The sequence below is a fragment of the Tachysurus fulvidraco genome, chromosome 7, assembly GCF_022655615.1.
Source record: "Tachysurus fulvidraco isolate hzauxx_2018 chromosome 7, HZAU_PFXX_2.0, whole genome shotgun sequence".
NCBI lineage: Eukaryota > Metazoa > Chordata > Actinopteri > Siluriformes > Bagridae > Tachysurus > Tachysurus fulvidraco.
Window position 1 is genome coordinate 18584705 of NC_062524.1, and position 25767 is coordinate 18610471.

The following is a 25767-nucleotide window of genomic DNA, read 5'->3' on the forward strand; positions in this document are numbered from 1 at the left end:
TAGATCTGATTTATATTAGTGCAAAGAAGCCTCGGCAGCCAGGCCGGTTAGCTCAGTTGGTTAGAGCGTGGTGCTAATAACGCCAAGGTCGCGGGTTCGATCCCCGTACGGGCCAAGAAGTAATACTTTTAATTTCTCACCAGGGAGTACAAATAAATGGCGGGAATTAAAAATTAATAATAAAAAATCGATTTTTATGTATAACCTGATTTTCAGGGACCCATCCATGGATGCTTATGGTAGTCAACACAAGGAGTTAATACTCAAAAGCTACATATAAAGCAAATGAGAATTAAGTTAGTTGCTGAAACGTTGAAAGCTTTGGAGATCAGGTGGGTTTTAAACAACAGAGAGCGCCGTTTAGAGACAGGACTTTACATAGACCGGCTCAGGAAGCACGTCGGACAAGGGAGAACCAAAAGGGGTGATTTGTGTAGAAGGAAACTTTTAGACAAGAGGTAATGGTTACTGAGGGCTTCGTAACTGGCAGAAGGATGGGATCGGTGGTCAGTGAACTATCTGCTGATGGACAGTGATCAGTGAGGAGCTGAGCTGGACTTTGCTGTGGAGGTGAAAGAGAGATTTTGATCTGTGAATCCGATGTAAGGATTCAGTATTACATTTCAGTATAAAATGATTCTCTTAATATAGAAGAGAAATTTTTTTTTTTAAATAAACATTTTACCTAAGACTCATCTGGACACGTTGGCTACAGCTTTATGACTGTCACATGTCGATATTAATTAGATAGAATTCTGTGTGAAATTCAATTTGAGACGGTTTTGATACGAATTCAAAATAATAACAGTCAAATTCACAGTTTTGCATGTAAATCATATTATAATAATTATAATATGAATTAAGGATGTCCTACAAAATGGTTATTTCTGGCTGTCATTTGACTGTTGAGTAAAAAAAAATAATACTAGAAATGTTTACAAAAAGCAAATAACGCTTTAGCTTTCTTTTCCTTAGTCACAAGTACAACTTACGATTCATTAGCTACTAAATAGTAATGATTTTTTTTTCTCCATCACCTTGTAACACATCACTCGAAGCACAACAACTACAACCTGCACAAAATGCAGGGGAGAGGACATTTAAACATAAGAGAACATGAGATCATATTAGACTCTTTCCTGGGACTGAAACCCATTAGTTATTGTAGGAATTTTAATTACTGCTATGTTTTTCTCCTAAAACTGTTGGTGCCAACCAAATACTAAGGCCTAGAGACTTTAAACTTGGAGTTAAACCAGAGCTAGAAAGCCGGGAAGTCCCACCCCATTTGGCCAAATGGTTTCCATCTCTGTAAACGTCAGTCTCACAAGATAAATAATACATGAAATCCTTTTTCCGCACGCACACAAAGTGCTTGAACGTCTGCTCACAGCTATGTTTTTTCTATATTATTTTGAATCATCTTATTGTTTATGACAGTATTCAATAAAACCAAAACCATCCCATCTACATTGAATCAAATAGTTTTAATATATAATGTAAAAACAAAAAAAAGAAAGAAACATTTATTTAGCTTTTCTGTGCCATCTTTTTGATGCCCAAGAACCGATCAATTTGATCGAACAAAAGGCAGTGATCAGAAAGGCAGCTTGACAGGCTGGAAACACCAGCTCGAGTGGAACGCTGGTCCTTCTTACAGCTTCGTTTCCTCTTCAGCGTTGCGAGCGTTTGGTTCTGGATTTCGTGTAAAAGAAAATTAAGTTGTTAGTTTGCAGTTAATATGAAACTTGAGGGGTAAAAAAATAATCCACCCTGAATCACATAGTAAATAAATGGTCATAACTACATTAATTAATACTTTAACAGCAATTACTTCTAGCTCTTAATTTAGCTCAATTTGTTCAATTTGCTCAAACACATTATTTGGTTAAATCTCTAACAGTGTGTACAGTTCACATTTCTGAGGAAATAATTAGACATTACAAACTCATTAGCACTAATGTTATAGCTGGCTAGCTTGTTGCTAACAAAGCAGATGCGGTCATGGATCAAATCAGACTCTCCACATTCAAGTGCAATTCAGTTTGAATATAAAACTCACAGGAAAACAATGTGTATCAGGGTGGAGATTTCGATGTCTTTTAATACAGAGTAAGAATGAGACACCGGGAGGATCTTGGACTATACTTACTGGCCGTCTTGATTCAAAATCACAACTTCTTCTTCCTCGCTGTCTGAGAGGACCATCACTTCATCTGCGAGACAAAACAAACCCTGAGGTGTACAGACTAAATAAAAACATTCCGCTGAGAGAGGACTGCCTTCTGTGGGCGAGCAGAGACTGTGTAACTCTTTCAGCAGTACAACAGACATTCAGGCAGCAGAGTTACGTTTATTATTTATTTTTAATTAACGAGTATTCAACACATTATACGCACGTGGACAAAAATGTTGGTACCCTTCGGTCAATGAAAGAAAACCTACAATGGTCACAGAAAAAAAATTTAATCTGACAAAAGTAATAAAAATTCTATGAATGTTAACCAATGAAAGTCAGACATTGCTTTTCAACCATGCTTCAATGGAATTATTTTAAAAAATTAACTCGTGGAACAGGTCTAGACAAAAATGATGCTACCCCTAGAAAAGACTGAAAATAATGTGACCAAAGGGACATGTTAGGGATTGTAGACACATCACAGGTGTCTACAATCCTGTAATCAGTCAGTGGGCCTATATACAGTATAGGGCTCCAGGTAGTCACTGTGTTGTCTGGTGACAAGGTGTGTACCACACTCAACATGGACCAGAGGAAGCGAAGGATAGAGTTGTCTCAGGAGATTAGAAAGAAAATTATAGACAAGTATGATAAAGGAAAAGGCTATAAGACCATCTCCAAGCAGCTAGATGTTCCTGTGACTACAGTTGCACATATTATTCAGAAATTTAAGATCCATGGGACTGTAGCCAACCTCCCTGGACGTGGCCGCAGGAGGAAAAGAGACGGATAATCTGAATGGTAACAAAAGAGCCCAGAAAGACTTCCAAAGAGATCCAAGGTGAACTCCATGCTCAAGGAACATCAGTGTCAGATCACACCATCCGTCGTTGTTTGAGCCAAAGTGGACTACATGGGAGACGACCAAGGAGGACACAAATCATAAAAAAGCTAGACTGGAATATGCCAAACTACATGTTGACAAGCCACAAAGCTTCTGGGAGAATGTTCTATGGACAACTTTTTACCAAGGCACATCAGCTCTATGTTCACAGATGGATAAATGAAGCATATCAAGAAAAGAACACTGTCCCTACTGTGAAACATGGAGGAGGCTGTTATGTTCTAGGGCTGCTTTGCTGCATCTGGCACAGGGTGTCTTGAATCTGTGCAGGATACAATGAAATCTGAAGACTATCAAGGGATTCTAGAGAGAAATGTGCTGGCCAGTGCAGGAAAGCTTGGTCTCAGTCACAGGTCATGGGTCTTGCAACAGGACAATGACCCAAAACACACAGCTAAAAACACCCTAGAGGCCTTCTGTGAGCCCTGACCTTAATCCTATTGAGCATCTTTGGAAGGAGCTGAAACATGCCATCTGGAAAAGACACCCTTCAAACCGGAAACAACTGGAGCAGTTTGCTCATGAGGAGTGTGCCAAAATACCTGCTGAGAGGTGCAGGAGTTTCATTGACAGTTACAGGAATCGTCTGATTAATTGCAGTGATTGCCTCAAAAGGTTGTGCAACAAAATATTAAGTTATCGGTACCATCATTTTTGTCTAGACCTGTTCCATGAGTTTTTTTTTTTGTAAATAATTCCATTGAAGCATAGTTGAAAAGCAATGTCTGACTTTCATTGGTTAACATTCATAGAATTTTTATTATTACTTTTGTCAGATTAAAGTTTTTTCTGTGACCATTGTGAGTTTTTCTTTCACTGACCGAAGGTTACCAACAATTTTGTCCACGTGTGTAGCAGGAGTTCGTGCTCAGTGCTCACTCATTTGAACTGAAGTACGACTGCTTCACACGCTTGAGTCTCCTGCGCTACACTTGTGAAAATGATCATAGTCCATAAAAGATGCTGTTTAATGGTCATGAGCGGTTTTAGCCGTAACGTAGGACGACCCTGCAGTCCCTCTTAATAATTACACACGGCACAGTGTGAGTCTGCGACTGATCAAGTGATTCTGAGAGGCAACGTGTTCTCAGCTTAAATCTTATAGCATCATTGAGCAGGGCTTTTCACAGGAGATTAATAACAATGGCTCTTTATAATCTGATATTTCACACTATACATATTCCTAAATCCTGGCTTAATCTTTTTATTTACATATTTACGTGGTCAACAGACGTGATTGGATAAAAGTTGCGCGTGCCTCTTTTAAATTGCGCCATCCTCCTCGGCTAATTTAAGCCTCCTGAGACTCAGAAAGGGAGGAAAACAAAGACAACAAAAAAATGATGTACAGACACAAAGTTACCTTCCTTTTTCTTCCGCTCGGGTATGTCAGACATTTCCTCTTCATCGTCATCTTCTTCCAAACCCCATGTGTTCTCTAGCCCTTCCCCTACCTGTCCAGTTCCCGTGGCAACAATGACAGGGGAGGGAACGCTAATCAAACGGTCAAGGACACAAGTGGAGAAAAGTCAACAGACCCCCAATTTAGTCTGTGAATCAAACAAAAAATATATATTTTCTGAAACAATCAGCTGATAAAGATACACTTCAGGAGGAACGTCCGCACTGCCGATGATGCCGTCAGCTGTCGCCTGGATATCCTTCGTGTCCAACGGCGCTTCCTCTCTCGTCAGGACTGTGATCCGCTCTTTTACTACAGACTCGGCGAAGCCGAACTTGCCACCTTCTTTCCTGTAGATGAACAAGATGCCGGTTAAAGTTTGAACCTTCCACATTTAAAACAATCAGTGCAGTTTAGTTATCGGTACAATCACAAGCAAGAATCTCATGCAGTCAAAGTTAGTCTTTCAACCATTTATTTTAAATGTATTGTTAAGAGACTCCTTGTGAGTTCACAATGTAAGTGGTTTACAAAAATATTAGCAATACGTTGAAAAGTGGTTGTATGGAACCAGCTGAGCGAACCGGTCAGATATTAAAGTAGCCATTATGTCAGAATATTAGAGTTATAATGCATTATTATTGTTATTCATAATAATAAAATTAAATATCAATATTCATTTTTAAAGCTAATGATAAAAACCTGAGACTTAGACACACTCTCGCTCGCACACTCTCGCTCGCACACTCTCGCTCGCACACTCTCGCTCGCACACTCTCACACACATTTACTTACCTGGCTCGTCTGTCATTTTCCAGGGCTTTAGTGATGAGCTCTGTGATTTCTGACACTTTCACACTTGCTATTTTGCTGCACCTCAGAACCTAACCATATGCAGACACACACACACACACACACACACACACACACACACACACACACACACACCTTTGCATCACACTACATATATTTTCGGAAACAAATTAAAAAACAACACACATCTTTTTCTCTTTTATTCTATGTCTCTTTCTCTGTCCATCCTATTAATCCCTCTACATCACGCGGTCTCTCTCACTATCTGTCTAACCCCATTTCCCATTGTACCTGGTCTTTGAGTAGCATGATGCCTCCGCTGGACTGAATGGAGCAGATCTCTCTGTGTTTGTTCATGGCCAAGACCAAGAGTCCATCCATGACCAGCTCCTCTTTCTCGCACGGATCCACCAGCAAATACGAGCTGCGGGAGACAGTGAGGATTAGGACTCGCTTAGCCGACCGAACGTCTGAAAACGCGGATGGTTAAAAAACATCAATGCAACCACATCAGATCTGCTTCAAACTTAATAAGACCAAACAAATCTAACTATGAGAGCATCCTGAATGCAGCTGTCACATGGCGCTTTGTTTTGTTTGATTTTTTTGGTTACCCCTGCTGGAAGAAGGCGAAGCTCACACAAATAGGCATGTGGTAAACACTCAGCGGAATTGGATCCCTTTCTTCTGGGCCGAACTAAACAAACAAACAAACACAAAAACAACAGCTCGGTGTAAAAGCAGTAAGACGGCATTGAGAACGTTGTGTTTAAATACTGCACAAGTGGATATATGAAGCACTACAAAAGACCACACTCACCACAGTGACGTCTCGACCCTGGATGGCGACCTCAGGCCTTTTGAAGTGACAGAGCGCTGAAATGGCTGCAACGCTCGCAGCGTCCATCAGATTCCCATCATGATTTAGAATGTGAACGTCAACGCGGATTTGCCAAACCTGTCCATCAAATCAACAACACGACCATCACTGTTAACCCATGTCCACTAAAAACTAGTTTCGGTACCTGAAGTTCTTTTATCTGTCATATCTACAGTACAGCATGCTGAATGTCTTTATTTCACACATGCCTTAATTATAAGTCAGGAAGTCGTAATTACGAGGTCACAAGCGTTCGAGTCACTTTGGTCGGAACGAAATGGAGATGAACCTTTTCTTAATTAACTTAAAAAAAAAAACAATACAGCAAGACTACCAAAAGGTGCCTACTGTGTGTTTAAATTTTTTTTATTCTGTATGTCAGAATCGAACCATTTCTCTCCTTTAAATGTAAACCAATATGCTTCTGATTCAATTAAAATAAAAAATTTCCCCACTTGTTATCACGTATTTGTGGTGGTGTTCATGTGCATCAGTATGACCCTGGAGCAGAGAAGGTTAAGTGTTGTGCTCATGAGCCCAACAGTGACAGCTTGGAGCTGCGGGGGCTTGAACCCCTGACCTTCTGATCAGTAAACCAGAGCCTTCGATGTTGATTGATACAAATATAAAACGAATCACAATGCGTCTCTGCTCATGGATTTATTGATTGCAGAGTATTTATTAAAGCCTTGATTCTACCTGTTTATCTACGTGAACATGTTCGCAGTCTGGTTTATTTATTTCTGTATATATGCGTCAGATGTGTCAATAAAATACAATACAGAACATACTGTAAGCAGGAAGTACATACAAACAGCGACAACAATAATAATATTATAGAGCATATTCAAGGTGTCACCTTTTCTCCTGAGATCACACACAAAGACTCCATGTCGATGCATCTGGAGTTCCTCAGACATCTCTCGAGCTGCCTGTTCAGCGTCACTAATAACTCAGACTGTCTACAAGAGACGAGACATTCCGTAAGCGCAAATACGACGGACACGTCTATAAGGAGACCTACATGAGGATGTCGTGGCGTACCTGTTGGACTGAAAGCCAGGCGATGCCATGGGAGAAAGCTCCAAGTTAAAAAACATGATGCCTTCAGTGGGACGGGAATCTTTTGGAGGAACCAACTCACATGATACCTGAGCGAGCACCCTGAGGAATAACACGCAGATACATGTTAAAGCTCTTTGTTCATAATGCATCACATACATAGAGGTGTGAGCTGAGTTTATATACTGTAGGTTGCTGTATACAGATGTTATATAAGCAAATGTTTGTTGTAGCACTTTACCTCGTCTTCCCAAGGATGACCGTACAGCAGCCGTAATCCGTACCGAACGTTACTTTAATATTGCGGTAATCGTAGGTTTGCCTTCCATCCAAACGCTAAAACCAAACAAACAAAAAAATCTATTTTTAGTAATTTTTAACCATTTGAAATAACGTTATTATAAAAGCACACAATAATATGCATAAAAAAGATTTCAATTCACCAGGTTCATAAGAATAATAACTTATATTTTATATTTACATCTCGGGCATTTAGCAGACACCTTTATCCAGAGTGACTTACATTTTATTTCAATTTAGACAACTGAGCAATTGAGGGTTAAAAGGGAATTGATCAGAGACCCAGCAGTGGCAGCTTGGTGGACCTGGGATTCAAACCCATGACCTTCTGGTTAACAGTCCAACACCTTAACCACTAGGCTAAAGCCAGAGCAAAAGGGGCTGTTTGGGGGCTGTTGGGGGTTAGTGGTAGTGCAGTGGACATGGGATTCAACCTTCTGGTCAATAGTCCAACACCTTAAAGCCGGCACGAAAGGGGCTGGGGGAAGAGAAAGAGAAAAATAGAGGGACTGGTAGTGCAGTGCAGCTTGAAGGATGTGGGATTCGAACCCATGAGCTTCTGATCAGAAGTCCAACACCTTAAACATTAGTCTAAATCCAGGGCAAAAGGGTCTGCCTGGAGGGGGGAAGTGCTAGTCCAGTGGCAGCTTGGGGGACGTGGGATTCGAGCCCATGATCTTCTGGTCCAACACCTTAACCACTACGCTACAACAGCTGTACATCTAGTGCACTAAACTGAGTGTTAAAGCTAGTATATCATGCACTCATACAGGGAGCAGAAGGAACCATGTTTACATTTTGGGCTAAATCATGTTAGCTAGCCAGAAAATGCAGCTCACTTGCTGTCAGTGTGTAGACTTTTAGACTTTTACCTTCTTTTCCTGAATGGATTTAAGGAGAAAGTCTCTCTCGCAGTTCGATAAAGGCGTCTCCCTCATAGCTGGAGCTATTAAATAACAATCGCGTCCTGAGATCCTGAGTAGCTCACGTTCTGCTTGTAAGCATGAGCAGCCTCGTGCGCGATTTGATGACGACAGCACGGCAAAACAATGGCGCGCAGTAATGACGTAAGTCCCGCGTCCAAGAATAAAGAAATCTACTTTAGATATGAAAAACGTTTTTGAATCATTATTAATATACAGAAAAAAATACGTTATGTTTTTTTATTAGGAAATTAAAATGGCGAAATGTTATATTTTTATTTTCAATATTTTTATTTTATTTGGAAAACAAACATTTTCCATTTTAAGCTGAAAATAATACAAAATAAAAAGTTTGACACTTTAAAAAGGACCAACAAGCCAAAAACTATCAAATTTAACAATTTAACAAATCTGTTAATTTAATTCCTCTTTTTCTAAATGAATTATATTGCTTCACACCCTTTCTTTTTTTTAAATAATTTTTTATTATTTATTTTTCCTTTATTTTATTTCCTTTATGTTTTTTTAGTATTTTAAGATTTGAATAATATGGCATTACATTTTGTTTAAAAAATAATAATAATCTATTTTACATAGAAAAAAATCCCTATTTTTTCAGGACTGGATGAACAGAAATATCTGTTTAGTGCTGTGGATCTAATGGATAAAAGATAGTGATGATATATAAAATTGTGTTAATGTTCTGACTCTTATTTCAAAATCACTGCAGCCCCTTTTAAATAATAATAATAATAATAATAATAATAATAATAATAATTATTATTATTATTATTATTATTATTATTATTATTATTATTATTATTATTATTTATTTTTAATTCTTTCTCATTCTTCATTGCAGGGCTGGTTGGTAGCTGATCAATTTCACTCTCACTTTCCAAGACACTTCAATTATAAGTTACAACCAAAGAGTGCTCGGTTTCGTACGGTTCAATTAATTATGTTATATTTTAAGCAAAATACTTTATACGTAAACGTAGATGTTTGAAATCTCCTCCTTTGTTTATTATATTTAGAAATCATGCCCTTAATAAGATGAAACAATCAAAATGCATTGAAACGGTTTCATTGGTTTGTATTACATAATTTGTTGTAATTATATTTTCTTAATATTATTGTCTTGTTTCATGGAATTAATATGGTTCTACTGTGCTGAGCCTCCTATGTTAGAGCCTTGTATACGTTTGTGCACTAATTAATGCCATTTTGTTGTCTTCAGATTTTGTACCTAATAAAAAAAAAAAAAACAATCCAAAGATTCCCTGGTATAAGACTCATCCTTATGTGGCTGAGCTGTGAAGTGCGTTAAACAGCGCCACCAATAACATGTGACGAAAATGTGAATTGCATCTGTGCGTCCTTGCACCTGGTGGACTTGTGTTTATTTGCATTATTAAAAAAGAAAAGAAAAGAAAAAAGATTTTATGCACCAGAAAGGAATGTGATTGTCAGGTGTCCACAAACATTTGACAATATAAAGTACATACTTTTTTTTTTAAATAAAGTTCATTGCATATTAACAATCTGTTGTATTTTGAAAAGCATTTTATTATATTTCCTGCCAGCAGAACACATGATATACATCATAATTCTCTAAACCAATTACACGACTGTCCTAAATCACCAGATGCTGTTAAAAATGGGTTGCTTGTGCACAAAGAATGATATATGCTTGCTTCAGACAATCCACAGCCACAGCCACAATGGAGACACCCGGCGCATGTGGCAGGGCATACAGGCGATCATGATATTCAAGACAGCTTCACCTGCCTGTAATAGTGATGCCTCCCTCTCAGAATGCACTGAATGACTTCTGAATGACTAATATCGGTTTGAGGGGCAGAACAACATAGCGGCAATGAAGACTATCCCTCCCCACAACGATCAGGTACTCTGTCTATCCACGGCTGACGCGAGGAGAACTGTATGCAGAGTTAACCCACGGAAGGCTGCTGGACTAGGCAACATTCCTGGCAGGGTGCTCAGGAAATGCGCAGAACGGCTAGCAGATGTCTTCACGGATGTCTTCAACATTTCCCTGAGCAGCGCCGTTGTTCCTACGTGCTTCAAGACAACCACCATTGTCCCCGTCCCAAAGCAATCTACAGTGTCCTCCTCAATGACTATCGTCCCATCGCACTCACACCCATCGTTATGAAGTGCTTCAAGAAGCAGGTCATGAGGCACATCAAGACCCAGTTACCACCCTCACTGGACCCCTACAGTTCGCGTATCTTCCAAACCGCTCCACGGACGATGCCATTGCCACGTCCCTTCATTTAGCCCTCACCCACCTGGACAATAAAGACACATGTACGAATGATGTTCATAGACTTTAGATCAGCATTTAATACAATCATCCCTCAGCAACTGATTGGGAAGCTGAGCCTGCTGGGACTGAACACCTCCTTCTGCAAATGGATCCTGGACTTCCTGACAGGGAGACCTCAGTCAGTCCGGTTCAGGAACATCATCTCCTGGAGCCCCCTAGGACTGCGTGCTCAGCCCACTGCTGTTCACCTAGCTGACTCACAACTGTGCAGCAATGCACAGATCAAACTATATTATTAAGTTCGCCGATGACACGACTCTGGTGGGTCTCATCAGAAAGAACAAGTCAGAATACAGAGAGAAGGTGCAAAAGCTAACTGGTCACACAACACCAGCTCCATCACCAAGAAAGCCCAGCAGCATCTCTACGTCTTACGAAGGCTGAGAAAGGCACACCCCCCCTCCCCCCATCCTGACTTCAGGGGGACCATTGAGAGCATTCTGAGCAGCTGCATCACTGTCTGGTTTGGGAACTGCACCGTCTTGAATCGCAAGACCCTGCAGCGTATAGTGAGGACAGCTGAGAAGATCATTGGAGTCTCTATTCCCTCTATCACGGACATTTACACCACACACTGCATCCGCAAAGCCAACAGCATTGTGGATGACCCCACACACCCCTCACACACAGTCTTCACCCCACACACCCCTCACACACACTCTTCACCCTCCTGCCACAAGCCATCAGAATCACAACTAAACAACAACTGAATAACAACTGAACTGAATGGTACTGAGCACAACATACACATGCACATCAACTTTACAGACACTAAATACACACACTTCCAATATACAGCCATCACATGCTGTTTTTGCAGACTGTTTTTTGCTCTTTGCACATGCTGTCTCACATTTCAGTGGTTTGCTGTTTTGCACAATACGTTACATTATCTCGGGTAACTGCTGCTATAATACTAATGTGTTCATTCCAGTATTTCTGCACACTCAATATCGATTGAACATACAGCATTTACACTGGTCGGTGCTGCTTTTGTGTATTGTCTTTTGTGTAATGTCTTGTTTGTCTTGTCTTGCACTGTTTGCACCAGGTTGCACGATGCATTTTATGTATCTAGGACTACTTACTAAGTCCTTAGCTCTGCCTTTGTTTTATGCAGCACCATGATCCTGGAGAAACATTGTCCCATTTCACTGTGTACTGTAACAGCTGTACACTGTATGGTTGAAATGACAATAAAAGCTTCTTGACTTGACTTCTGTCAGAATGTTATCTGGAATGATTAAACACCATCTTGTTTCGGAAAACCATAACTGTTTGATCCATCACATAAAACTTTATAATAAAAATGTTTGTGTTGCAAATGCCAACAAAGAAGCTTTTTTGAGTCTTCATACAACCAAAAAAAACCCAAAACATTTTTACAGGTGCTTATAGTCGACGTGGAGCTTTTTGCAATGGGACAAATAAAATAAAACCTGATTTATGTATCATTCATTGTTTCTAATCAGACAAACAGACATCATTAATCACTAGCCTGCAGACTGTTTTCATGGATCATAACCTCAGTTTATGAGCTGAATACAAAGGCACAAAATTATCTCGTTATCCATTCATGTAGTTTTATGACCTCTGATTGTCCATGAGCAGAATGTGCATTTAGGCAGATGTCCTTTTTAAACCAGACACCAGCCACCAGTGTTACACCTCACAATGGTAGTTATTGTGAGCTTTATAACACGCAGCTCGAGCCTCTCATATGTGCGTTATGATGGATGACATGGCCGGATGCAGAGGCGCTTTGATCTGCAGGCGGTGTCACGTGACCCCGCCCCCCGGGTCCCTGGAGCGCACGTGGTCAATCATCAATCATTTTAATTAGCTGTTTAGCATCAATTATCTCACACAGAGCAAAGAGCTGAAGAATAAAAATGAATATAATAATAATAATAATAATAATAATAATAATAATAATAATAATAATAATAATAATAATAATAATAATAATAATAATAAGGGACAAGAAATATTATGTCCTGAAATATTATGTGTTCATTTATAGTAATATGCCATGTCTATGTGTGTGTGTGTGTGTGTGTGTGTGTGTGTGTGTGTGTGTGTGTGTGTGTGTGTGTGTGTGTGTGTGTGTGGTTTGCACTGTATATTCTTTTGAACTAGCAATTTACCTGAGCATTTCACTGTTTATGTACAAACCTCTTCTTCATTCTTGAGTCAGTACAAAAAAAAAAGAAAACATTTAATATTTTCGAACATAACAACAGACTGCTACGGGATTCAAATAAGAAGCTTGCATAGGAATCATATATCAGATCCATGATTTTTAAATCTTTTACCTAAAGGTGCATATTTTTCCACTTTTGTCTTTATATTCAAAAACACTTAAAAAAACAAAACAAAAAAAAACCTGTTATCCAGAAATTTGTGAAGAAATGAATTCATGAATGTTTAAGGATTAATGACCATTTCAAACGAATCTTTATGGATTTTTTTAGTCCCCTGTGTAATGTCTCTGAACATTCCAATAACAAGTCAAGTCAAGTAGCTTTTATTGTCATTTCAACCATACGTATATAGCTGTTGCAGTACACAGTGAAATAACACAATGTTTCTCCAGGACCAGTCTGCTACATAGAACAAAGGCAGAGCTAAGGACTTAGTAAGTTATTCCTAGATACATAAAGTGCAGGACAAGACAAACAAGACAGACAAGACAGTGCAGGACAAAAGAAAAAAGATAAAAAGACAGAAAGACAGTGCAGGACAAAAGACAGTGCAGAGAAAAAATAAAAGACAATACACAAAAGACAATACACAAAAGCAGCACCGACCAGTGTAAATACTGTGGGTTCAAACAATATTGTGTGTGCAGAAATACAGGAATGAACATATTAGTGTTATAGCAGCAGAGACATGAGGTGATATAAAGTATCATGCAAAACAGTGAAATTTAGCATGTGCAAAGAGCAAAAAACAGTGTGTGAAAACAGCAAACTGTAACAGTTTGATATGTTGGTGCTGTAGACATGGAAGTCATTGCAGTCCATATAGTTTGTTGTGCGTGTATGTGTGTGTGTGTGTATTGTGCTCGATACAGTTCAATGCTAAAGATAATTTGCAATAAACAGAGTTCTAATAATATTTTATCAATCAAGATCCTACATGACAAATTGAAATCCAATAGAATAGTAAATAAAATGTTACACAACAATATGGATGTCAGTGAAAATAGCAACACATCACAGAACACTCTTTAGGCACAGTACAAACCTATTAAATGTTTTTGGGTTTAGCAAGTGAAATAAAAATAAAAGTCAGAGTCAGTCTCCTCAAGCAGATTGTTCAGGATGTTCAATTAAAGCTTACCAGTGAAGTTCCTGCAAATGTAAAACCAAGTGTACTTGTGACTGTTTAAACAACAGAAAGGTAAAAAGTTGTCACACCGAATACGGTCTCTGTTTAGATTATTACACTATATTTTTAAAGATTTAGAAACTCTAAAATTGTACTGTATTTTAAAGTCATCTTTGGTTGACAGCATGACAGTGTATCTGCTTAGGATTCTGTGTACCGTGCAAATAATTAATAAATTATATTAGATTAATACAAATAAGGACAACAACAACAACAATAATAATAATAATAATGACAATAATAATAATAATAATAATAATAATAATAATAACAATAATAATAATTATTATTGTTATTATTATTATTATTATAAAAAAACATATTGGTCTCTGTAGCTGCCAATCTGATCGTCTGAATACATTATCATTAAGGTAGAGATGGACAGTGCCATTAATCTTGAGACAGAAGGAGGGAAAGTGTAATACTGAAAAAAGAGTCCTATGACTGAGTAAGAAGACCTTTTTTGCCTGCTTTCCCTTGGTGCAGGCCAGCGATGGAGAAAGCTGGTTGCTGCTGTGAGCTTTTTGTCATGCAAACACAACTGAATGGAAAGAGGGGGGTCACAAAGCAGGTGACACTTAAAAGCTCAGCTCTGAATCACAGGAGCAGAAATTGTGCAACTTTCCTTTTACTCCTGATGGATTTCTCCTGCTTGGACTCTGCAGCCTGTGAGCAGCAGTACCTGATGGGAATGACCAGCTTCGCTTCAGACTTCAGTTCATCCAGTCATCCCTTTGGAGTTCCTGTCAATTTGATCCAGAGCAGAGCTTTTCCTATTCTTCCACGACCCTGCATCCTGACAGATCAACCAAACTCCCTCTGCGTAATAGGTAAGATAACAGAACACTTAAGAGACAATGGTAAAAGATTAAAGTGCTGCATGAACACTGGGGATTAAAACAATTAAAACTATAGCAAAAAAAATAAAAATAAATAAATTGCAGTTAGATTTCATTCAATACTGTTTGCATTTATTTTGGATTTAAAATTAAAATTAGTTTGCATTTTATTTTACTAAGCTCAAGTTCTAAGCTCTCAGCCCACTTTTTGTACATTTCGAGATGCTTTTCTGTTCATCACAGTTATGTGAATCACTATCCTGTTAGTTTGAGCTGATCTGGTCATCAGCTGATCTCCTCCTCTGTCCTTAGAGCTGCCATGCACTGGATGTGTATTTTTGTTTAAACAAACAAACAAACAAACAAACAAACAAACAAACAAACAAATAAAAATAAAATAAAAACGTCACAGAGATCACAATTTTGTGCACAAGAATTAATTATGCATTTTTTTTATTTGCACATGTAAAATGCAGAAATTATTCCAATTATATATTTTATACCTGATTACAAACAGCATTTCTCAGTGTCTTGAATGCATAATGAGGTTGAGCTGCAGACAACTCCATGTCCTTATAGTGATGTTAACCCTTCTCCTTGTCCTTCCTCCGTGATGATTCAGGTGTTGGCAGGAAGTCGAAGTGTAGGCGAACGCGCACCACCTTCACGCACGCGCAACTTCTGGAACTGGAGCAAGTGTTTGCTGAGATCCAATACCCTGATATCTGCACACGCGAGGAGCTCGCGCACAGGATCAACTTAACAGAGGCTCGTGTCCAGGTAACACTAAACCTAATTTCAGAAATCTGTTGCCGTGAGATGTGATCATACATCAAGTTGATTAATATATCCCTTGTTACGATACTGAAATTTCTGTTTATGCTGGACATACAATTTATCCATAAATAAAAAAAGGACATTTTAGAGAATGTCAAGACCTGCGTCCCAAATGACCTGCGTCCCTCACATAGTGTTAACTGGGATGTAGCCTAGAGGTTAAGGTGTTGAACGGTTGATCGGAAGGTCTTGAGTTCGAATCCCAGGCTCCCAAGTCCACCAAGCTGCCACTACTGGGCCCCTGAGCAAGGCCCTTAACTCTCAATTGCTACGAGTATGAATGCTATACTCCTCTAACCAGAACTATAACCCATGAGTAAAAAAAATGCACCTAGTAGCCCTGTCCACCTGCTGATACCTGTATGAAGTGCTCAAACATGCCACACTGGTTGATTAAGTGCATCCTCTGGGTTATTTAAGTGCACTTAGACTATTTTTCTACTCACACCATTTATACTACACAATGGTTTCCAGTATGCAAATTGGAACGCACTTATTTTTTTTAAAAATTGCCTCCCAGGCAGCAGAGGGATTTACAACGTCAAAGTTTATGGTACTTTAAAGTAAAATACACTGCAAGTATCTGCATGCTTGCAGTGTCACCATATGGGGTTTTCTTTCAGGTTTGGTTTCAGAACAGACGCGCTAAAGTGCGCAGGCAGGACCGAGCAGCAGGTGGGACTCGATCCACGATTAAAGACGAGAAAAATCGGGAAGGGACGAATTCACATGCTGCATCATCGGTGAAGTTTGGTGAGCCCTGCACAACCAAAAAGACCACGGATGGAGCGTGGAAAAGTTTTCGTTCTAACGTTGTTCAACACCCAAACATGATGTAGTCAAGGTGACCAATGTACCATTTTTTGTTGTTGTATAAATCTAAATATAATAACTTTGATTATATGGGTTTTGATTTCCACCACTGCAATTTCACAGATTTTGCTGATGGGCAAATAAATAACTTCATTTGTCACAGTTCATAGTATTGCAATCGGGGGAAAAACTCATTATAACAGTGCAATAGAATAAATGAAACATCTCCAGAGAATGAATTAGACACATGTTCAAACAGGTCACATGTTCATACTACAATACAAGAACAGTGAACTGACTTGACTACGTTTATATATATATATATATATATATATATATATATATATATATATATATATATATATATATATATATATATAAAATTTATTTTTTACAATTTTTTTACTTTTAACAATAACGATTATTTTTTATTAATGACATTTCGCAAGTAATTACAAACCTTTTTAGATACATTTTGTATTCATTTTCAGTTACTGTAAATGTTTTATTCATATTTTTATAAATAAATTGATTTTAAGATTAAAACATTGAGACATTAAGATGATATTTAAGTTTTTTTTATATATATATTAATTTTATTTATTATTCAAATTTTATTATTCATGTTTTATGTTTATTATCAATTTTTGGGCTTTATTTATGATTACAGATTTTCCCATGAGACAAAAATGGCAAACGGGACTTCATATGGATTTCTAGGTTTTAAAAAATATCCTGTTATGTTTTTTTTATAATTTTATAGTAATAGGGAGGATTTTAGTTAATTTCAAACCGTAAGCATTAAAACCTTCTGCAGAGCTGGAGTTTGGAAATCATTAAATCATGAACAACATACAGAATTGATTACGTTAATAAAGATTTATACTATTCTGTATTTTATACTATTCTGTATTTTTTCCGTACTTTCATTTTCATTAAGTGGCAAAAATATAAAATCAACAAAACACTGTGCCGGTCTTAAACACCACAAACACACACAGTCACAGAAGTACATTTAAAATAGTTTATTTTTATAAACATACACTTGCTATAAAACCCACTGCTTCTGGAGGGTTTGTCAAAGATGATCGAATAAATATCGAGCTTTCACCAGGTCACTTTCATCAACAACTCAATTCCTCTCTGATGGTACGTTCAAGTCAAGTCAGAAAGATCGTATTTACGAGTTGAATGCGCAAGAACTCCACCAGAATGTCGAAATTACGAGTGGAGAATCTCTTTGAGCTCAGAGTTAGCAGCGTGTCATTCAGAAAACATGGATTTAATGAACATATTGTTAACAAACTAATTACCTGCACAAGGCATGTGAGCATTGTACAATTACGATACAATATGTAACGATAAAGTTGGCTCAAATTGATTAAAATAGCAAAATCACCCTCGATTAACATTTTGTTCGTGACTTTCTAGAAGTAATTAATAGAAGGTTCACCTTCATCTTGCACCTAATGTCGTGAACTCGTAAATACGAAATATCTTCCCAGGAGGACTTGAAAGTACAGTGAATAACAAAATATCAGATAATCCTAATAATCCTGCTAATCACCTACTTATTCGACCATAATTAGAGATTAGCAAAGCAAATAAAAGGCATACATGAACAGTTCATGTCCCAAACACTAGTATTTATGTCGAGTCTGTGTTCTTACTAGAAATGACTGAAAACCTCTCACTTTTATTTTTATTTTTAAGTTTGGTGGGTTTGATTTTTTGGCGGATTCCAAACAGAACTCTTATCGTTTCCCGATGTTTGGGACACATCCTGCTTTTACACAAAACAGGATAATAAGGTGAATTAAGGAAGATTATTAAGGTTATTTAAACAGACTTGGGCTTGAATTTTCTTGAGGGTTATTCTTTGTAAATATTATCCATGGTTGGACAAATCAGCAGCCCAGGAGCCTGGGACAAGTGTGTGTAGCTGCCTAGCAGGCAAGTTTGTCAAACAAAGATAAAAAACAAAACAAAAAGTATACCAAAACAAAAGTATTACTTTTTTATCTAGCTGTCAGCTATAACTAAAGTGGCAGCGTTACTTTTAAACTGTAAACGTTTAAGCAGTTCGCTTACAATCCCACCTCCTGCCGCACTACACACATAGACACGACAGATCGATAAACCAACAATTTTTTTTAGATGAGGTTCAAGTTTCCTTTTATCTGTCTTAATTCACTTGAATGGCTAACAGCTTACTGTATAAAAAGCTACTTTTCATTAAAAAAGGCTGTGTCTCAATCAGCTTTAAATCAGTATCGTGAATTGTGCACTTATAAAGACAATGGAACACCGATGACGCAATTTCCAGGCACATTCTAATTTCCTTCTCGATCGCTGTAAAGTTTATATGTCATATACGTTTGTTAGCTTAATCGCATGCGTTTCTGTCATGGTACTTCAAGCAGGACCGTAGGCTAGCAAGTGGGTATTTAATTTTAATCATTAAGGTCTTCCTGATCAGGATTAAAATTAAAATTGAGAGGACATAATGGTTCAATGCTTTGGGTTACTGATAAGAAGGTCGGGGGTTCAAGCCCACAAGCTGCTGAGACATCAACGTTGGGTCCTTGAGCAAGGCCCTTAGCCTCATCTGCTCGGGGGGGCGCCATACTATGGCTGACCCTGCGCACTGACCCCAGGGCTCATAATAACCTGGGATATATAAAAACTTAAAGCATTTCACTGTATGTCGTACTCTGTATGTGACAAATAAATTGAAACTGAAATACTACTGAATTAAGAAGCTGTTACTTGCCTATTGGCCCCGTTAATATAGTTCTGATTTGTCCAACTATGTAAACAATGCTAACTTATAAAGATAAGTAATATAAAAGCTTAGAGACTGTAGAATTGAATTGTTGAATAAACCTGAAATGAATTCAACTTTGCTGTCTGTAGATTAACACGTGAAACTTCAATGCTCAAAGTCCAGTTGGACGCCAAAACCTTATGAGTTCATTAAAAACTATTTTTATCCAGACAAAACACAACGGGCTTAAGCGAGAATTTTGCTCAGTATATATTTAGTGTTGTACATTAAATGTGGGCTGCAAAAAAAAAAATATGTGAAATCGCTCTACAAAGCTTTGGATGCTGCATACACATACACGACCTCACAAACTCCCACCAAGAGTACAGGTCATATTTAAGGCACGGCATGGACATTGATATGACCGACGACTGTCGGGAAAAGTAGACAGGATTCTCCAAAACAAGATAAAACTAACAAACAAACAAACAAAACAAAAAACCCCGACTGTCTTGTTCTTTCTCCAGCACGAGACTGTGAAAAACCAAACATACATAAGCGACCGAAAAAAACAACACGATGGAAATAATAATCGATATTCGTCTAGTATTTCTGAGACTTCAAACATCATGCATTAAAAAACCGGCAAACTAACATTAGAACAAAATGAGATGATAAACAAAAGAGAACATAAATAGAAAAACTAAGAGGAAATACTCTTAAAACTGTTCAACACTACAATTAACTTAACTTAGTTAACAAACCAAGACATTTTTTAAATCCGTTCATTCTCTGGCTGAATCCTAAAAGGCTTTACAATCAATACCTTTAGCAGTGCACTGCATAGGGTGCAGAGGATATGGGACGACATACTGACTTCTAGATCTTTTGTAAAATCGATCATTTTTCTTTCCAAATGACATATTACATACCCTATAGTGCACTACGTGGTGCGACAAGCCATTTGGGACTCAGCCGTAAATCCAAGGTGCATTCGAATTGGCATCCTACTTCCGCTAAGCATACTACATAGGTCAAAAAAGACCCCCCACCCCAATATAGTACACTCGAGGTCTGCTCGGAAGCCAAACGGGTTTGACAGACATCTCAGTCGTTCTACATTTCCAAGCAAAAACAGGTAAATGATTAAATAATCATTGCTTAATACACTTATCTTTGTGTTTCTTCCCGAAACTTTGTGGTCAGTGGCTGAAGGCTCATAGATTCAAAAGTCTAAAGTGCAAAACTGCTGATGTAAATACGCAACAGCCACGTCTCTCACGTCTCAATCACAAGGGTCGTTCACGGGATTTAGTTAAAAAGAATTTTTTTATGAATAAAACAGGTCAAATTGCTAATTGATCTACCCGGGAGCTTTCCGCGTGCTCTGCTTTTTGAGCTAGAGACTTTACCAATAGAATAAACGCAGTGCATGCTCATGCGTGTGGTGGTTCGAATTATTGCCACAAGGAGACACCCCCCCCCCCCAACCCCACCTACAGAAATATTGTCCAAATCCAAACGACATTCCAGTTTGATCCATTTAAGTCAAAAGTGGTTTGTGCTTCTTTGTTTTCTTTTTGTTGTTGTTGTTGTTGTTGAGACGTTCTGAAATATAATGAAGTGTAATTCACATACATGTTATTATTAAGTGTTTATCGTGAAGTTGGCCCAGTTTTCTGAGGGCTTGGCAAATGGTGAAGTTCCTCTTGGATTCGGGAGCAAAAAAAAAGGCTTTATAACGTTGTGGGTTGACCAGCGGCTGTAAGAGGAAAAGGGTCATATAGGAGTTAATAATAATAATAATAATAATAATAATAATAATAATAATAATAATAATAATACATTTCAGCACGTGCCATGGCTTCCAAAACTCCCCAGACCACCAGTGAGCAGCAGTGTGCACTGTTCACCTTTTTCCTGTGTATCCTGTTCATACTATTAATATTTAAGTTCCTGGTTTTTTGCTCTTTCCTTTTTATACACTGCATGTATTGGGGCAAGTCGTGGCCTAATGGTTTGAGAGTCTGACTCGTAATCCTAAGGTTTTGGGTTAGAGTCTCGGGCCGGCCACGACTGAGCAAGGCACCGAACCCCCCAACTGCTCCCTAGGCGCCGTAGCATAAATGGCTGCCCACTACTCCGGGTGTGTGTTCACGGTGTGTGTGTGTGTTCACTGCTGTGTGTGTGCTTTGGATGGGTTAAATGCAGAGAACGAATTCTGAGTATGGGTCACCGTACTTAGCTGTTTTTCACTTCACTTTCATGTCGTTTGTTGTTTCTCTGCGACAGTCTTGTTCCTAGTGTTTGTTTCACTACTTTGGTTTATGTCTTACAGTTTGATTACTACTGTTAATAAATATTTGCACTCGCATCACCTTCGGGCTCGACTGGCAGCGCCTGCTTAGGGCGGAGATGACAGGACAGGTGACGTACTGTGGTTATATCAAACTGTCAATTTGTGGTGCTGGATTAAGTTACTCTTTACTTCACACATGCAACTCAACTCTGACCTCATCTAACAAGTCAGAATGTACGTGAACAGCCATCTGTCTAGTCCATACCATGCTGATTAGACATACTTAATCTTTTCCCCTGTCCTTTAGCACTAACAATATGGGCAAAGGCTTAGATTTAATACTTAATGAAGTGACGTGACACACAGCTAAGTACAATAAAATAGATGATGTTTTAAAAGCTGTTCTATTTATTCATTTTAAAGTGACGTGACATACGGCTAAGTACGGTGACCCATACTCAGAATTCGTTCTCTGCATTTAACCCATCCAAAGTGCACACACACAGCAGTGAACACACACACACCGTGAACACACACCTGGAGCAGTGGGCAGCCATTTATGCTGCGGCGCCCTGGGAGCAGCTGGGGGGTTCGGTGCCTTGCTCAAGGGCACCTCAGTTGTGACCGGCCCGAGGCTTGAACCCACAACCTTAGGATTACGAGTCAGACTCTCTAACCATTAGGCCACAACTTGCCCTTAATTGTAGAAGTATTCCTATTTTTTCCTGTCAACATTTTCATCCTTGGTTCGAACAGTTTCGACAGGATCAAAAGTTGAACTGAACTCAAAACATTCTCTATATTCTCATATATAATAAATCTGTATATTTAAATGAAAACTTTCTGTCTTGGTTGTCTTGAAACGAATGTTAATAATACTACACATGAAGGTTAATAGATTGTGGTATTATGAAATGGCTCACCACGAGATTTCATGTAGCACAAATGACAGTTCAGGACGCCGTTCCGGATCCGGACGTCGGTTCCTGTGCTCGTCTCACCGAGCAGCCCTTTACACACACCACACTGGGACACACACAGGCGGTTGGTGATTCCCATAAAGGACTCGAAAATAAACACATATGATTGAGTAACGGGCTTGTGCAAACACACACACACACACACACACACACACACACACCACCCCACATGTGTATCTCACCTTAAAACACTGAATGTGGAAGTAAAGGCCCAAAGTGTCGATGATCATAGCGGCTCCTTTCCCCAGTGGCTGTGCACAGCTAGAGCACAACTTCTTCGCACTCACTGACCTGCAGAATTAGATCAAATTTTTTTATAGCTAGATAGATTAAGATATAGATAAATATATGATGAATTTAACCCCTTAAACATCCGGGACAGTCAGTGGGTCCAGACTTTTATTCATTAAATCTTTTAATCTTGTAATTCTATGCGTTAATGAATAAGTGAACACCAGACCAGGGGTTTAAGGGCTTAAAATATGTTCTTTATTGTTTGCAGTGGACTCTGCTGTAATATTCATCAGAATTATACCACAGCGCACAGAAGCTGATTGTTTTTAACTCACACGGGCTCTTGTGTGGCCGACGCTCCACCATGTGACTATATACGGAAAAAACGTATGCTTTCGTAAACGTAATAAACGAATCATTGTAATAGTTGCTGTGGCATAAGAGAAATAAAACACTAGGACAGGAAGCAAATAGAATAAGAGCGAGACCGAGGAAAGCCAGACGCATACACACATCCATAACAACATGCGTGAATAAGCATCGTCGAATGGCATGATGGGAAATGACTCACATGCACTTTACTAATTGGTGCAAGGTGTGTGTGTGTGTGTGTGTGTGTGTGTGTGTGAATGTCCTACCTGTCTGAAGATGAGGGTGATGTGTCTTGTGATGATGGAGATGTGTGTGCCCCTAAAACGTTTTCACACGACCCAGACCTGAGCACATCAGCACGCAGACACACACACACACACACAAACGTACAGGCACACATACATATGAGAAAGCAAGCAGTATTGCGTTTTTTGTCCTTTGTTGTACCTGGCTTGCTTTCTTTTTTAGCATGGCATATCATATCAATATCAGGTCTTAAACATGGAAATGGAGGAAAAATAAAAACAGACAGAAAACAAATAATAAACAAAAGGAATCAATCAAAATGATAAATCTTTCAACTGAAGGTCTTTGCATTTCAAAATAAAGCACAAACGCATGCTGTGTGTCTCAGAGACAAGCTGATCCAAATCCGTAGCGGTACACATTCCCACATGCATGTTGTATGTCATACACCTACACACTAAAACACACACACACACACCTCCTCATCCTAGGAGGCTGACTCTGTGATGGGCTCACATTCCTGTCCAGGGAGGCTGTTTTTTTCCACTCTTGTTTGCTCTCCGATTTGCAGCTCCAGGACCCATCTGTATCGACACACATGTTAACAGGCTATAATTCTCTATGTTTGTGTTTTTCTACATCAGGAAATCGCAGTTTAAAGTAAGTTATTTTTTTACAGCCCACCCTGTGTGAACTGCAGCTGTGGTGTAGCTGACTGACTCTCCTGAACTTCTGCTCTTTGGTCTTTCTGCTGTGGAGATGATCCTGCTTTAGTCTCATCAGACCTGTGTGTGGAGAAAAATCACACAGAAAAGCAGACGCTCGACAAACCATCGACCAGTAAAACAACGCCGTGCTGTGAAGTCGCCGGAAAGGCGTTCCTGCTATTGGTTGCCATGGTAATAACGTTTCTCAATGGGTGCAGCCACAAATGATTGTTCTTGCTGAAACATTCAGTGTATAGCTCCATCATATCATACAAGATGAAGCGTCAACCTCGTGCACTCTACTCTCTTCACTCCCATTTGTCGTCGCTGCACCGAGTCGATTTACATTTGCATAAAGTCAAACCATTCTCAATACTCAACCCTATCAAATTTTTTATTCTCCCTTTATTTGGATTTTGACATTTAGTAGATCATTGACTAACAAATCATTCCCAGTCCGATTTCGGTTACAGTTCATGTAGAATCTATTAATACGTTTTATACTACAGTGCTCTGAATGCTCCATTCTGATTGGTCAGATAGTTTTGGATTGTTTTTAAGTTCCAGCTCCAGTTCATTTGAATATCTATTGATTTCTATAGTAAGAATTCACAAAGGGACTTTGAAAATCGAACTACACACAAGCAGTGTACGGGGTTGTACGGTGATAGACAGAAAGATTTGGGGTTTCTTGCCATTGTGACAAGTTACAATTTTTTACATGAGAGAAAAAAGTAGACTGGGGAGGAATAACAAGAACGTGAGTGGTAACAGGAATCTTTAATTTCTAGAAACAAAATAGAATCTTTGGCAAACTGTTAAGTATTGGGACTAACACTTCAGGATGTATTGTCTAATGGAAAATACTCAACATCGGACGTGGTAATAAAGGACATAAATCTATGTAATAAAGATATAATAAAGGAAGTAAAGGACATTGGACATATTTTAGTCATCTTAAAATATGACTTAACAATCCAAGGCCTACATTAAACCCATTCTGTGGACTATAATTAAATAAAAAAAATCTATGACTTTGTTATTCCACTAGGGGGCAAAATAGAGCACACACATAAAAAGTCATAAAAAGTCATCGTTTTTACGAGTTGAACTAAGAGTGGGGAAATTCTGAATTTTTATATGTTTAATCCTCTACATATAAAGGATAAGCTTTTAAGATTCGGGGCCAATAAACACATTTGTATTTTAATGATTATGACCCTCATGCTCTAAAATGACTGCGTTGTCTATAATCGCTCAGTCACCTGTGTTCTAAACCATTTCTCTGGTTCATCTTTGCTTCTTTCTCCAGCATTTCCTGCTTCCTCTCCCAGTCAGCCAAGGACAACACAATGGTGTCGTGATGGGTCGTGGAAGTGGACAGGGCTTCCGTCATACCAGAGGATGAGTGCGGGGTCAGTGGGGTCACCGTTTCCTCCAGGATCCGTTGCTCCTGTTCAGAAT

At 38.7% G+C, this 25767-nt stretch overlaps 2 protein-coding genes, 1 long non-coding RNA gene and 1 other non-coding gene across 11 annotated transcripts in view; 2 read left to right on the top strand and 2 right to left on the bottom strand.

The window, feature by feature from the left end:
* Positions 1 to 41: 41 nt before the first annotated feature.
* Positions 42 to 115, top strand: trnai-aau. The gene has a single exon. It is a non-coding gene; the product is annotated as a tRNA-Ile (tRNA).
* A 1353-nt stretch (positions 116 to 1468) lies between these two features.
* exosc9 (exosome component 9) lies at positions 1469 to 8584 on the bottom strand. The gene is made up of 12 exons (XM_027174550.2): positions 8413 to 8584; positions 7482 to 7576; positions 7223 to 7342; positions 7038 to 7140; positions 6119 to 6256; positions 5913 to 5995; positions 5590 to 5722; positions 5281 to 5369; positions 4689 to 4835; positions 4447 to 4577; positions 2153 to 2216; positions 1469 to 1695 (listed from the first exon to the last, which is right to left on the bottom strand). The coding sequence occupies exons 1-12, from the start codon at positions 8476 to 8478 to the stop codon at positions 1674 to 1676; spliced, it is 1191 nt and encodes a 396-aa protein (XP_027030351.1). The 5' UTR covers positions 8479 to 8584; the 3' UTR covers positions 1469 to 1673.
* Positions 8585 to 17708: 9124 nt separating this feature from the next.
* limch1a (LIM and calponin homology domains 1a) overlaps positions 17709 to 25767 on the bottom strand; it is a 55132-nt gene continuing 47073 nt past the window's right edge. For 7 of the 8 annotated variants that reach the window (XM_047816148.1, XM_047816151.1, XM_047816147.1 and 4 more), the window contains 7 exons: positions 25569 to 25756; positions 24281 to 24381; positions 24075 to 24180; positions 23617 to 23694; positions 22927 to 23035; positions 22688 to 22790; positions 17709 to 21227 (listed from right to left, as the gene is read on the bottom strand). In XM_047816148.1, the coding sequence (XP_047672104.1) occupies positions 21202 to 21227; positions 22688 to 22790; positions 22927 to 23035; positions 23617 to 23694; positions 24075 to 24180; positions 24281 to 24381; positions 25569 to 25756 (711 nt within the window). In that variant the 3' untranslated portion in view covers positions 17709 to 21201. The remainder of the gene's footprint in view (positions 21228 to 22687; positions 22791 to 22926; positions 23036 to 23616; positions 23695 to 24074; positions 24181 to 24280; positions 24382 to 25568; positions 25757 to 25767) is intronic. The other variant, XM_047816150.1, reaches the window with a different exon arrangement.
* Positions 20470 to 25750, top strand: LOC113660722. Its single transcript, XR_003444861.2, has 3 exons — positions 20470 to 20603; positions 24276 to 24495; positions 25616 to 25750. It is a non-coding gene; the product is annotated as an uncharacterized LOC113660722 (long non-coding RNA).

What these genes read in the sequence shown, in the direction of transcription:
- exosc9 (XM_027174550.2), bottom strand. Translation starts at nt 8,478, where the DNA reads ATGAGGGAGACGCCTTTATCGAACTGCGAGAGAGACTTTCTCCTTAAA. An exon ending in CCTGGCTTTCAGTCCAACAG is followed by an intron (nt 7,141 to 7,222) that starts GTACGCCACGAC and finishes CGTCTCTTGTAG; the next exon opens with ACAGTCTGAGTTATTAGTGA. An exon ending in GAAAATGACAGACGAGCCAG is followed by an intron (nt 4,836 to 5,280) that starts GTAAGTAAATGT and finishes GTTCATCTACAG; the next exon opens with GAAAGAAGGTGGCAAGTTCG.